We start from the raw sequence: 15,807 nt of genomic DNA on the forward strand, positions 1-15,807 counted from the left end.
ATGACTTTTCAAGGTCCCTTCAATCCCAAACTATTCTATGATTCTAAGTGTGTTCCTACAGGTCTATTGCAGAACCAACCGACAATGATATTGTGAAATCACAGCATGGATGAACGATCAAGACACGTTTCAGAAAATTCAGCTCCATCTTTTCAGCCTCATCTACCAAGACAACATATGACTGATAAGTCATTACATTAGCTATCTTCAAGCTGGTTTACAATTAGAGCTTTTTAAATTAGAGGTTTTAAATTAGAGATTTTTTAAAAAAATCTGTTTCAGAACTGTAATTGTGGGGCACACTCTGGGCAGAACTTCACCTTCAGCACACCAGTCATTATTTCTTCTCATTAAGGTCCCCAAGAAGTAAAGCATCCATGTAAGGATCCATATCAAATTTGAGTATTTCCTATTGCTGGGAAACAGTATCAATCTTTATCAGGAATGACCAATTTGGGCAAGAAAATAAAGAACTCAACAAGCTGTTCAGAAAGGACAAATACATGATATAACTGTAAGATGAATTTGCTTATTCCAAATAATCTTCATTTATGGCACATAAATGTTATATTTTTTCCCCCACTACTTTCTGACAGTTCAACCACAATATAAACTACTAAACCCATCCTCACACACATCCACAAGCAAATTAAGTACTTTGCTTTGGGATTCATACACAAAAGTAGGCTGGGTCCATTTCCTGGTGAACAGAGCATAAGACCTCATCAACAACTGTCTGATTAATGATGTTGCAAAGAAACTAAGAAACAAAACAATTCTTCTTTTCATAAGAACATAATTTCTTTTACTATAAGCCAGTAAAACTAGCAAATCTAGAGGGAAAAATACAAACTGACATTACAAAATTAATATCTTTTCACCATTTCACAGTAATTTTCTAGTTTTGTTTGTTCCTACGAATGTAACTGCCGTGTTCCTATCTTACCTCATCTTGGGACTTGACCAGAGTTTCAAATGTTTTTTCTCCACTTTCTCCATCTATCATTTTTTTGCGAATCTATTAGCAAGAAAGAAAGAGGAAAAAAAAAAAAAAAAGAACTAGATGTTACATAGAACACAAACTTTTCAGTGATTTGAAATATTTCATAGAAACACAGAAAATTACTATGTAAAAGTCATAGCTCTTAAAAAAATAGTTAAGTTTGCAATTTTCACATTTTTCTAATTAAAAATTGTTTTTTCCAAATATGTACTGAATCAGTAGAGTTACGAAGCAACAATTCTGGTATGTTTGCATAGCAACACCATCCCATAAAATCCTTGGTGTTGAGCAGCAGAGAGTATGAATTCTGTGTGGAAGACAGGGAGTTTTGTCTAGCATTCCTCATGCTTCCAAGCACATCTGTGTGATTCTGGTAGCAGCAGTGATGCACCAAAATAACTTTATACCGGTTTGAGAGCAATTTCTCTCTGAAGCAGTTTCAAAGAAACTTAGAGTGGAGTTTAACAGATATTGGTAGTATCATTATGAAAGATCAGTATCAAATGAAGTGAAAAAATATGCTAAAAAATATAAAACGTTATAAAAACCCTGCATTTGCTTTCACAAAACTGACAAACTATTTTTTAAAATTCTGATTTCTGATTGTATTACAAAATTAGTAACCGAAAAATATTCAGAAGAATTAATTTATTGATAACACTTAACTTTATTTCTCAGTTCTCTCTCCACAGCAGTAAGTTTACATTAAAAAGAGATAGGAAAATACTTTAAAAATATTTCAGATAAAGTTAATAACGTATTAAAAAGTGTTATAATAAAAACATTTTACAAGCTCCATCCCCAGAAATTGCCAATTATGAGGAAGAATTCTTTAAATAGCAATCATGATATCTTTCAAAAGGGGAGGATATAATGCATTGTCTTTGCCTACAAATACTGGTTTTCAATTTGTTTCATTATTACTTCATCTGTCTATAAAAGCCATCACCTTGATACATTTAACATTGAAATTTATAGTTAAATAGATTACCATTTAAAATCTAGAACATTTATTGCTTTTCAGTTCTTACAAACTGAAATGCAAGCAGCAGCAACAACTACTAAGAAAACACGTAATCTCACCTCAACTTTAATATCATTTTCCAATTCAGCATCTAGAAAATCCAGTGTAACAGGCTCCTGGGATTTAGGATTCTGAAGCAGAAGATATTGAATAATCAAAAAAAAACCCAACAAAGACTGACTACTGTAATGTAACAAATAATTTGAATCCTTTCATTTCTAAGTAATGTATTTCACTGGGCTTACTTACCCATCTATTTTCATCTTATAGCATGATGAATTACTGATGACCCTTTCTCATTTATTTCTTTGGATAGAGAGGTTAATTGGACAAGTGAAAATAAATTAACACTAATGGCTAGTGTCTATTCACAGTCTGTCATGTATGGGGCTCATGCTGGGCAGCTGCTTCCCCTACTGCTGGTATGTCACGGACTGTAACGGTGGGAGAAGACACATCAGAGGAAACATCAGATAAGAATCTCTCATTAGATGTCCTGACTCTGAGAAAGGAGAGGGAAATTTGGGAGTTTTCCAGCTGACTGGTAAAATGGGATAATTGGTATCTTTTGCTGTTTTGCCAAAAGCATACTACCCATTGCTGCTGTTAGGAGGGGGAACGGAATGCAGCTAAAGATTCAAGGGAGCAGGAGTCATAATAAGGGACTAATAATAAGGAATAAAATCACTTTTATTTTCAGCATTCCAAGACTTTCCTGGTCACCTTGCAGTTTTGAATACATTCCTCTTGATATCAGAACTGTTATCTCAATTTAAGAGATGGAAACTTGTAGCACAGAAATACTGTGACCCAGCAGCTTCAAAACCTAAAGTAATATACATGAAGTGGATCCTTGACCGTGGAGCACAGAGAAGTTGGGTGGTACACATCTGTAGTAACCGTGGGTCCCAAAGGAGTGTGGGAAGACCACTGTAGCTTTGCTGACCTAGCTCAGGCCACCCTCCAGCATCTACTCCCTTCTCACGTGTGGTCTCCATTCACTTGGACACACTTCCATATGAGGTGTTAGGAGTACAACTATTTTTTGTGTTGGGTTGTTTTGTTAGGTTTTTTTTTGAGTAATTTTGGCTCAGTCCCATTGACAAGTGGGCTAAAAATCCTCAGTTCTCATCACTCAGTAGTTACTTAATGATTTAATGAACCCACCTAGCAAAAGACCTTTAGAGGAAAAGTTATATGGGGATATACTATTTAAGCATTTAAATCTGGTATTTTATAATAGAAGATGAAAAAGTCCAATTTTAGTAATTTATTTTGATCAATAATAATTTGCTTTGTGTAATAGCACAGTTCATACATGAAAGGATCTCAAGGCCTAATTTTGTCAGTAACTGAGCAGTGTTTTTCTTAGGCTTAGCAACACAGAAATTGTCATTAGCTGATACTAGTATTTCAAGACTAGTGTAAATTCTGATAATGACATTCTCAGAGGATTTCAGTGATTCAGATATACTAACTGATTTGCAGGGCCAACTAAAGTCCTTTTTTGAAAGTTATAATAGTGTTCCTTCTATCTGAACATACTCTGGCAAAGGTAAATGACAAATGTACATTGACTATTTTATCAAAGAATGTCAGCATGTTTCATCATAATTTATGTATGAATTCCCAGTTTGTACTGGAAGGAAGAATGTCCTGAATGGCTGATAAAGGATGCCTTTGAATAGTAGTCTGGAGCATTAAGAGCTTTACAGTCATTCTTATTTTCAAGACTGTAATGTAAAATAGGTTAAAAGACAAAAGATTATTCTTTCATATTCTTGAGGAACAAATGTACATTTTTCTGGATATATGGAATCATTCCTTTTCTAAGCAAGTAAGACTTACTCTCTGCTAAGCCAATAAATTTATTCTTAGAGAATATGCACTGGAAAGATTTAAGACAAAGCTTCCAGATATTTCTTTTAAATACTTACTGATAACTTCAAATAAATTTTTATGGTCCTATTTATATATGATAGATAAAATGAGTAACTTTAATATCATAGTATTAACATATGCTCTGTACTAACTTAAAACAGTTAAAATATTTTTATTTTTAAAAACAGCATCTTTTTTTCCCCCCAAACACATCCACACTCTTGAAATAAACAGCAAAAAGCTAAAATGTAAAAAATAATAAAAAAACACATTTTCTTACATGCAATGGATAACGAATAGCATGGTCAAACCCAAACAGCATGCATGAAGGCATTGGCATGGCAGAGGAGGCATTTATGAAGTTCACATTCCATTCCAACAAACAAAGGAACAGAGAAGAAAAGAAATGGTAAAAAAAAAAAGAAAAACAAAAGCCATCACATCAAATCAAGGTCAATATTTATTTCAAATGATAACCTGGGCTAGCCATAGCTGAGGAGTCCCAAAGAAAAATATATAACTTGAACATTCCATCAAAATTCAATTATACATTAGCTGTTTGTTCTTGTTCTTTTAAAAACATACATTATATCACCACACATTCTTTATAAGGCACTTATTAATGACTTTTAATGGATGAAGAAACTAAGCATGTATAGATACATAATGTGATGTGCCTGAGGCAGAAAGAAATCCATTAGAAATTAGAATAGAAAACTCCTAGTCCCATACTTTAAAAGGAATACTGTTTTACCTGCTATTTCTTTTTTTCCCCCAAGAATGTGTTTTTACCAGTCATTGGGCTCCATCATTTTTTCTTCCAAGGTTGCCATTTAGTGGGGTTTATTGAAAGCCATGAAGAAACAAACTTACTGCTCAGTTTGCTCTTCTCTTTATCAAGTCATGCATGCAACATGACTAGAATAAGCGCAACACCACCACATTCACCAGCACAACTTAATAAAACAAAACAGAAGTAAATCACTAGCAATGAAGCATGCAAATAAAGAGAATACAATCTAATTTCAGCATGATAAATAAAGGGAAAGATCTATTAAGTCAATGACAAATCAGGAAAGAAATGTAGAAAGAAAGAACTGATGCAGCAATGTAAAAAAAAAAAAAAGAAAGAAAAGAAAAAAAAGAAAAGTTAATTAAAATGTCATTGTTGTGCACTTTGGTAGGTCAGTATTCTCACAAATTCTATACAAGTCTTTGGTGTGAGTTGCAGGAGCCTAGTTTCTACTCATACCTGCAATACTAATGAAGACACAGGCTCTTAGGCTTTAAAATAAATGATGGTAAGAAGGCAGCAAAATCCTGGGCCCCAGAGGGAGGCCCAGGAGCATCTGGGGTGGATGGGAGCCTGGAGCTGCTCCTTCCCAGGCAGCCAGCACAGCCAGGCAAATCCAGCAACAGCCAAATTGTACCACAGCATGCTGGGGAGCCAGGGGTGCTCCGAAAACTGAGATTTTTGCGTTCTAGTGCTGCTTTCATGAGTGTTTAAACAAAAAATCTAGCCCAGAGGTGGTCTTCTAGATGTGGTATAAACTCAGATACCCCAGGCTCTGTAAGATCAATGAATTTAATTAGCTCAGGATTTTTCCCCATGTTGTACTGGTGTTGTTATGCAAGCCACCAGTTTTGCTTTGTATATTCCCCTATGTGTAAAGAATTAACATGGTATACCATACCTAATTTTGTTATTTTGCTATTTACAAAGTTAATTTCTTCCTGTAAGGATTTTTAAGTTTTCATGAAGTGTTTTTGCTCAGGAATTGCATTACATCAATGTTAACAATTTCCTTTTCCCTCATTGCTTAATGGCAGTTAATCCTCTGGAGTTGGGTTTGCTAAACTGCGAAACCTGATGTAAAGAGCAGATAAAATACATTCCCTACTCTGAAAGCCCCAGAAAAAAACCCAGTTCATTTGAATTCTGTAATGTTAAACAGCATCCACTGTACAATAAAACTTGGCAATAAAGTTTGTGAGAATGATCTTCTCTTGACTTTGGGTTTATGCAAACAATGCCAGCCCAAGTAATCTCTTTTTTTTCCCCAGTCTTCATATTCATTTCAAAATCTGAAGAATAATTTTTACAGCACGGCTCTAATTAGCACCTATTAGTAAAGCACCATAATTTCAAGGAATTCCAGTAACATGTTTTCTATTATTTAAACAAGAAAGGATGCAAGCTTCATGCTTTGGAAGCTGTTTGTCAAAGAAAACAGTTCTGTAGTTAGATTTTTCCTAGTAGGCATGGCAGAAGCTTTCTAATTGTTTTTCCAGGTCTATGCATTCTAATGCACTAATCACTTCCATCCAAAGTTACCTGTACATTTGGTCTCCTTTTTCTCAAATTAACTTTTGGTATGCCCACACCAATTTGCTGAAGTAACAAAAAAGCAATAATTTATATTTTTATACTATTAGTAAGCAGCCTACTTATAGAATGGAAGTCTTCCCTTAACATCTACGCTCTTCAGTGCATGTTTAGTGGAAGCAGAGACTAGCTCTTATTCCCACCAACAGTTCTGAGCTCTGAGCTCTCTGTCAGAATTACACACAGGTATTGTCTAGGGAAACAAATAACAGGCATATGTTAAACAATATGAATTAAGTTAACAGAGAGTTCTTCCTGTCACATAATGTCCAGAATTAAAAACAGAATAAGAAGAGTTTCACTTTTTGTTTACTGTTTTATCTCCTCTTAAAACCATCTCCTCTTGCATTTCTTTCAAAGTGATAAAACCTGTGACAAAATACTGGATCCTACAGGAGTTTTAGAACTACCACTAAATGGAATTTGACCAGAACTATAATAAAAATGAAGAAAACTATGCTAATCTTTAGAACAGATTCAGAACTTGAATTAGATACTGTTTTCAAATCTTATCTAATTAGTTAATGCATGCTTAATGCATTCACTTCAGTGACTATGCTTATTTGGTCAGGTATCCACCTGCTCTCTCCCAGGACAAAAGGAAAATTACACACACATATGCACAGATACATAAACAAAATTGGCAGAAAAACATCAAATTAAGCATTTGTTTAAAAATGTAATAGAGCTAACTACACAAACTTGAAAAATGGTATTTTAAGAAATTTAAAATTCTATTAAATGGAGACATTAAAAAAAAAAAGGTTTCCTGTGTTATGCTTTGATGTATTTTTTGTGTGAAAATAAGAACATGGCAGGAAATGTCTTTATGATTTTAATATGCTTTTGAGCCTACAAGTTCTGAATTTCTAGGGACTTTTTTTGGTGAGATTTTTCCTGCAAGATAAAATCTTAAAATACTAATTGTGTTGAGCCAGGTTTGATTTGAGGTAACAGATTTACAGAAGAAAAGCAGAAGACATTCAGAAGAAGGGACAATTCAAAGTTTAATACACCCTCACCTCTTCAAAGGTAAAGATATGATGTTTTAGTTTAAATCTATGGAAAAATTGCTGGCAAAGAGGGTTAAGATGTTGTTTGTTAATAAATTAACAGCTACCAGGAGGATCAACTGAAATTAATATGATGTTATAGATAGTCCATGAGTTCTAAATATAGCTGTCTTCGTCGTGTACCTTAGTTTTAAAACGCAGCTCTTGTATCAGTCTGAATAGCATGCACCACCCCAAACAAACTGGGAGTGAAAAAGTCTAGTCTGTGTAACTGTTAATAACGACAATAATAATGCATAAGCTTAATATTACATTTAGATATTATTCTACAACATAAACCACATCACTTATAAAACATCCTTTTAAAAATATCCTCTAAATCAAATATTTGAGCAGTATGTGGAAGCATCTCTGGGCTTCTAAATTCTTAGAAGTAAAATACTGCACAGAGAGACCATGACATTTAGTTTCCTAATAATCCATCTCAATCTGCCTAGGTTTAGTTGGGATGAGCTGAGTTTTTCACTCTCTAACACAGGTTCTTAATTCTCCAGTTTTACAAGTTTGCAATTCAGTATAACAGCATATATGAGACAAATAGAATCTGTATCCAACTGTTCCTCACCAGATTGTGCTTAAAAAAAGAATACTACTTTGCTTCATTTTATATTCCTTCTTTTAACAAAAACCAAGCAAAATTGTCTAACAAAAACTTTAATTTTTAACACATGAAAAACTAATGCATATAATGAAGACTACAGAAAAACCTTTTAATTTTTTTGGTTCCTTTTCTTTTTTAAAGGGCCCTTTAAAAAAAAATAAAAATGATATTTTGTCAATAGTTATGATAATTTTTTTCCTTTCTTCTTTTCTTACATGCTTGGCAAAAGCTTTCAAACATATTCATTCCTTCACCAGGAAATTAATTCATGTATCCACAATGCTGAGTTCCTTCAGCTTAAGAATTAAATGAATTCTTTGCTTCTTTCTCTGCCTTTGACAGTTAAAAATGGTGAAGTACTGAAAAAGGGGTCTGCTATCCCTCCTGTTAGCTATAGAGGGACTTTCTGGTGAAGAAACAAAAGAGGACAGTCACACAGCCATGATTTGCTGCTATTCTGCCACAGGAACATAGCTGGGAGGAATAAAGTGATGGATATGCATCCAATTTACAAAAACCCCAGTATTTCTATGCCTAAAGGTAGCAAATACAGGCTTCCATTACTAAAGAATTTCTCTACAGTGTACTAAGTGCTAAAAGGTAACTTAGGAGTAGGGTGCCTTACTAGCCTTATTTGCCTGTGTATTGACAGCTTGCATTTATCTTGCCTATATATTGCTCAAACTATCTGAATTAGAAATTTCAATATTAACAACTGAACTACATGGATATATTGTTTGGTCTTTAATTCTTATAGTGATTAATTATTAGTTCTAATATATAATCTGTACATAATCCATACATTTCTCTCAACCTGGAGTGTTTTTTTTATTATTATTACTTTTAATTAATTCAATTTTAACATTGTATTTTAAACAATTCTGCATTTGTGCACTAGGAACTCTTGAGACTAAATTTGCTGAAAGTATGTTTCTAATGTAATTAAAATTGAAACATTTTAAAATATTCCACTAAACAGAAGATTGTTTGACATGGAGAAACCCTTCACTAAAAAAAGACTAAAATTCTTATTTCAGAAAAAAACAAAACAAACATCCATCCATGTTTAATGAGAAGTATCTCATTAAAACCAGAGAGGTAGCTTATTTAAGAAGACACATGCAATGTAGGAGGCTGCCCAGGGTCAGGACTACAGTTAATGGATAAAAATTCAGACTGAAATATTTGGTCTAGATTTTCCTGATATTTGAGGAAAGTACATCCTAATCAGATTTAGATAAAGACTTCATCTTTAAAGATGAAAGACCTTTCTTGCATTGAACTACTAAAAACTCCAGCATTCTGGGAGAGAGTTCTCAGCTAGATCCACACCGACTCTGCAGCTTGGGTTTCAGCTCTGGTAAACAGAAGATGATTTTGCAAGTCTGGATGTTTCAATTTCTGATATGAGAATGTATCACAAAATAAACGTGCACTAGTAAACACCTCAGTTTTCTTCAAGAGCATCTTGTAAAATACTACAAGTTCTTAAAGATTATATTACAACTACCATTAGTTGTTTTCATATTATAGGCATAGTAAAACATTTATTTCACATACAAAAACATTTGTCTAACATATATATATGTTCTTCCTTTTATTGATAACCAAATTCAACACAAGGCAATGCTGGTCTTTGTGCTGACTAAAGCAGATTTGGATGAAGCCACACATGCACCATGAATTTTGCTGACGTCTCCAAACTGAGAAATCTTTACTATTGCTCTCTGGCTCTCTGGCACTTTCAGCAGATCTAATATGTTTCTGTTAATTCTGACAATGTCTCCTTATCATAGAGAAATAAATTAGGTTTTTCATACCTTTGGTTGGAGATTTGGATGAAGTAGCACATACCCATTAGGATCAATTGCAAAATAGTATCCATTTGGGCAAAGCTGAAAGAAATAAATGAAGTTTAATATTGCAAGGTTTTAAGTCATAAAGATTAATTAATGGATTTTAAGCAATGCCCACATTAAGGAAAATACATTGCCTCATGCATCATTAAATAACTGAGATATTAACATACAAAAGGTAACTTATTAATATTTATTCTTTTAGAATCATAAATTTGGTGTGTAACTTAGGCTGATGGGACCACTGGAGGTTACCTGATGCAAAACTTCACTGAAAGCAGTGCTAACTTTACAAGAAGATCCAACTTCAAAGTTGGCCTAGGTGTTAAGATGTCTTTGAACACCTCCAATGACAATCCCACAGCCTCTCTGTACAACCTGCTCAAGTGTTTAACCACCCTCACAATGACTTTTTTTTCTTACTTCTACTTGGAATTTCCATTGCCACAACTATGTCAGTTGGTTTTATTTTTGTTATAATTCAAGAAATGTCAAGGTCCATCTTCTCTATAACTCCCATTTGATAACCCATCAGGCTTCATCTACAGTCTGAACAAACCCATCTTCCTCAGCTTCTCCTCATACACCATGTACTCCAGCCCCTTGGACATCTTAGAGGCTCTGCACTGGACTCCGTCCAGTGTCTCCGTGTATTGCTTGTACAGAGGTGGGCAAACTTGGACATGGTTCTCCTGATGCAGGTGTTTACTTCACAGCTGGTCTTCTTTACTGCATGAACATACTGCTAACTTATGTTCAGCTTGTCCTCCACCATGACCCTCGGGCCGTTTCCTGCCTTTTGAGGCATTCTGCCCCAGCCTGTATTGTGGCTTATGGATTATTCCATTCTAGATGCTGGACCTTGCATTTGCCTTTGGTCAAATTCGTGATGTTCCTTTGCTTCCTTAGATGTTGTTTTCCACAGTACTAGTTATTTTCTTAGACATTCCCCAGCTAGACGTCTAAATATATAAATCAATCATACTGAGTGAGGTACAGACAGACACATACTTTTATAAACTTTTCTACAAAGAACTGTCCTATATAAATACTAAGTATTATTAGTTGAAATAATTGTGTACTCTAAACTGTGATAAGAATCAAATGCTCAACTAAAGAGCAGTGCCTTAAGCTACAGGAAAATAATTACTTTGAATATACACCCTAATGTAAAAGTTGGCTTTTACAAATGGATCCTGATGGCCAACTCACACAGAAGCACATATATGGCTGGAGAGAAAACTGTCAGAAAATCTTCAACAATGGAAAAGAATATATGAAAAGAAGCCTGCTGGTATTTTGACCACATCCAGTCATTGCTGCATGACTTATGAAAGAGCATGCAAAGAAATCATACATAAAGAGAAACCACCAACAAAAGCTACTTACTGTAAATCGGGGTGTCAGTTTTTTTATGTCCTCCAAAGAAACATCAACCCCCATTACTCCAAGAATCAGCTGATTCTGGTAAGATTCAAAAATGTTAGAATATGTTTGACATATTTACAATGCAGAATTACTACAACAGTCAGCAAATTTTTATTTTGCCTTCATCACTTGTTTGACCGACACTATTTGAGAAGTTGCCTATTTACCTATGTTTCTATTCTAAATATTTTAGATAATATCCAATTGACTCAAAATAACAATAATCAGATTCAGAATTTTGTATAGAATACTAAAGCTGAATATGAAAGTGAATATGGATGCTTTCCAGCATGAATAAACAAGACATGTAAGAACAAAACAGGTGAAAGCAAAAATAATGCATTAATATTGCCAGTGATGTAGATACTAAACCACTAGCACCAATGTAGAGCTGCTTTTGAACACTTGGTTGGACAATTGATGAGTGAAACCCCAATTTATTTTCCTAGGATGGAAAAGGGGGCAGTCATGTACATTACATAGTACAACCCTTCTCCCTATTAAACAAATTGGGAATGTGCATTGGAAGATGCATCTTGCAGTCTATAATGTAAAATTCATGTAGAGACAAATCAAGAACATTCAAGTTCTCCTCTTGTTCCTCTGTAATAGGCCATCGCTAGTTTACTTCTCAGAAAGACATCTTTTGATAATAAATAGCCTCTCACTTTGCAACCAGACTCAGTGAATGCTAGACATTATCTTGTAGATAAGTTTATGAAAACTTTGTTGTTGTTGTTGGTTTGTTTTCAAAGGGAAACTAAAATAACTATTCTGAAAGTAAATAAAAGAAACCATAGTAATCAAGTTTGTATTTATTAATTCTGAGTCTTTTTAGTATCTGAGAAATTGAATCAAAGAACACCTTGGCTAAACTTCTGTATATTTTGACCTGAATGAACATGAGTATGGTATTTTACCACACACTGTAAAGCATATTTTATGTCTAATCTTTAAAAAAGCAGTATTTTGATCTTCTTAAGAGGACATAAACTAGTTGTTCCTTATCAGACTGTAATAGGGATGGGCAATTCTATTTATGTAATACTTACATTTTAATCTAAGTATATAGTGCTATTTTCTACCATCATTACAACCAACTAATTTAAAATCTCCACATCATTGCTGTTTACCCTGAAATGTCACAGCTTCACAGAATTTTATAGATTTATCTGGGTTTCCTTTCTTGGCAAGGTCTAAATAATATAATAACCTATTTCTTATCTATTGAGCACTCAACACATCCCCACTGCCACTGGGTCACAGAGATAGATCAAGAAATGTCATGCCCTGAAACTCAGAACTACTAAAAAGGTGATCTGCATTTTCTTGTTCCCAGGAGGTTATCAGGCAGCTAGAGATGACCCCTTTGTTGCTGGTGTGCAAGACAATTAAGCTGTAGAAAGCTCTATGGAAATAATGTTTTTCACGGAGTTTAGCATTAAATTAAATTCAAATTTTGATTTTTTTTTTTCTTTAAGTAACAGCTTACTATTTTTCCATTTTGCTCCTTTGTTAGATTGAAGACAGGCAGAGTTCCTGTAATCACAAGGCCCAGCTCCTAGGAAAAAATCACATACAGAATGGAGAAAAATAATGTTTAGTTAAATAGCAAATATTGAGCTATAACATATTAGGTCAACCCAGTGATTATTGTAGCCAAATGCTAGAGACCTGACCTTTAGCTTGTAAAAAAACAAAACAAAACTACTAAATAATACTACATAGAAAGTTGAAATATTTTTTTTTCTACACATGTGTTAGAGCAAACAAAAAAATTGCTTTAAAAAAATAGATGGTGTGTAACAACATAGGATATTATAGTTTAATGAAACAAAATATTATGAAAACAGGATTATAGCTAGAGTTCCCATTATAGTAAGAACTCTAGATACTAGAGGAAAAAAACAAACAAACAAAAAACACAAAAACCCCCCCCACACACACACACACAAAAAGAACAAAAAAAGGAAAAAGAAAAAATGAGAAAGCCAAACCAACCTTAAAGATAGTAAATAGGTAGGCAACAAATACATTCAGGCAAAATCAGCAGAATAATCAGTACTTTTCAATTGCTTGCAATAATGTTTATCATCAGCTCTGCAAATCACATAGTCTGTTCTGGCACTGAGGCAGAAATTTTGCATATAAGATATAAGAAATTTATTTCTTTCTTTATGAACAGTCATGACTCATACTTGGATTAGCACTCAGAAAATCACACATTTATATAGCCAGAACAGTTTTGTCTTCCATTCTAAATTGTCCACAGGGAGATTTATAATTTTTTTATGTTAATGTTTGGCTTTTATTTCAATTTTTTGCCCCTTACTGATGTTTACTCTTTCTATTGAAGAACCATTTAACATTTTTCCTTTTCTTTCATTAGAAAAAAATAATCTAAAATACTTTATTAAGTTACTCTGATGCCAAGTATAGTAGGACTTCATTTGAATTTTAAATCGTCCTTCAAGAACTTAAGTTTCTGTACCAATGAAAGGTGATGAGATCAGAGTCAACAAGCCAGGTGAAGAGCAGAAGTGGACTTTTTAGGGGTATATGAGAAGTGAGAACTGGAGATGAATCAGAAGCAAAGAGAGAGCACAATATTACTGAGAAGGAACACTGAAAAGATACATAACAAAATGAGAGAATATGTAAGGGGGGAGCAATCTCTCCTTCCTGTCAAACATACAGTTAGAGAGGATAATAGCTGCAAATAAGTTATGACTAACTGGTAAACCCAGAAGTTTCTGAAAATTCTGTTATTAACTTGCAGGAAGTGAGGCCAGAGCAACAATTTAACAGAATCTGAAGGAACAGGCCAGAAAAGAGCTGTGAATTGACCAAATACACCAAATTATTAAAGACAGTCATGAAAGACAGCTTCAAATGAAAGTACCTCTTCAGAATTTCATAACCTGAATTTAAGCTAAATTCAGATGTGGCCTCATGTAATACACTTTGCATTAGATTAGCCTTAGCCCCAAAACAGCTAAATTACAGGGGAAAGTCCAGGGCGCTAGAGGCAGGAGAAGGGCAAGTCCTATAGGAGGGAATTGCTTTAGGGAATTGAAGAGAAAGAATTAGTGTGACAAGCTAGTCCCAATCACTGCTAAAACCAAGAATCAGGATAAGGCTCCAGAGTGCATTAGATACACCTCTGCCTTCATGCTCTCATCTCTGATGAGGAAGTCCACAAATTTCAGCCTTTATCTCAAAAGTTTAGCTTCTGGTGGTCTTTGTTTCTTTTATATATTAGTAAATAGCATGTCCTACTTTTAAAAATATATGTGTATATACACACACAAATTGATATATATAATTATACCTACACAAACACACATACATAGCCCATGAATGCAGAATAGTATGAAGGAAAGACTGAAAATATAAAGCAATACAATAGAAGTCTGCAGGTATCACTCATTTTACTTCATTGAAAAGATCACTCTCTATTTCCAGTGAGAAATTTAGCTTTGGCTTTACAACAGGATATGTACTGAACATATGAACTTTTGTCACAACATCCTTTATGTTTCCAGTAATTACCTCAGCAGTAATGAAGAAAACATGGTTAATGAACTTCTGACCATTGAAATTCCAAAGAAAAACTGGTTCCTCTGTGTCATGCTCAGTTCTATGATGAGTTGATAAAAATTTTACAGTAATGCTGACTGACAGGAAGAAGTGGATTTTAACATGACATTAGATAACCATGTGAACGTGGATAAATACATGATTCCAGAAGACCATTTTGCAATAATTTTTGCCTTGTTAGAGTTACTCAGAAGAAGGTTATCTAGAGCAACAAATTGGATTGTTGCTAATAATACTTGGCATTTCATAGTTTCCTGAATTTGTTTGTTTTACAAGACCAAAGTGATAAATTTAGCAGAAAAGAAAGGACTCCATATAACTTTTTATTTCCCCATTATTTACACTGTCCAATTAAAGAAATCATTACTTTAAGCAAGCAAGTAATTACAACAACTATAGTAGTTTAAAGATCCCAGTTTAAAATCTGTAGAGATACCCAGTAACATTGACATGTTTCATCCTGCCTTGAATACTTTTGGGGAAAAAAAAAAAGAAAAAAGAAAAAAGTAAGAACTCCTTACCAGTAACATAACAGATGACCTCTACAGGTACAGCACTGGAAAAGTATTTGCTTCTTTTTTCTTGTGTTAATTTGAGGACAGTAATGACCTACGTTTAAAGTTCTGTGTGCAGGAAAAATCATTTTTCTCTGGTAAAGTTCAGGACACTAGATGCAAGTAATGACCAGCAGTTTTAAAATAGCTGCTTAGAAAATTGCTCAATTGAAGTGTACAGGTGCTGGAAATGCAAGAATATTATGTTTGTAGGAAAATGAGTCTTCAGGACTTCCAGAAAATGGACCCCTACAGTTCCTGATTTGCTAAGATTCTTACTTTACTAGAGATAAATGCAGATCATACCAGAGCATCCAGATAAACATTTGTCCATTGAACTTGTTTGGCTTTCTCTCCAGCTAAAACCATTGGTCTTCCCAAAACATCCAGATATTCCTGAC

At 34.1% G+C, this 15,807-nt stretch overlaps 1 protein-coding gene across 2 annotated transcripts in view; it reads right to left on the reverse strand.

Annotated features, from left to right (window-relative positions):
• The window catches only part of CACNA2D1 (calcium voltage-gated channel auxiliary subunit alpha2delta 1), a 394,502-nt gene that overhangs the window by 37,260 nt on the left and 341,435 nt on the right, over window positions 1-15,807 (reverse strand). The window contains exons 15-21 of one of the 2 annotated variants that reach the window (XM_051620850.1): window positions 15,713-15,802; window positions 12,745-12,813; window positions 11,214-11,288; window positions 9,789-9,863; window positions 6,244-6,300; window positions 2,087-2,158; window positions 947-1,018 (exon numbers count right to left, since the gene is read on the reverse strand). In XM_051620850.1, the coding sequence (XP_051476810.1) occupies window positions 947-1,018; window positions 2,087-2,158; window positions 6,244-6,300; window positions 9,789-9,863; window positions 11,214-11,288; window positions 12,745-12,813; window positions 15,713-15,802 (510 nt within the window). The remainder of the gene's footprint in view (window positions 1-946; window positions 1,019-2,086; window positions 2,159-6,243; window positions 6,301-9,788; window positions 9,864-11,213; window positions 11,289-12,744; window positions 12,814-15,712; window positions 15,803-15,807) is intronic. The other variant, XM_051621668.1, reaches the window with a different exon arrangement.

The sequence above is a fragment of the Apus apus genome, chromosome 1, assembly GCF_020740795.1.
Source record: "Apus apus isolate bApuApu2 chromosome 1, bApuApu2.pri.cur, whole genome shotgun sequence".
Taxonomy (NCBI): Eukaryota; Metazoa; Chordata; class Aves; order Apodiformes; family Apodidae; genus Apus; species Apus apus.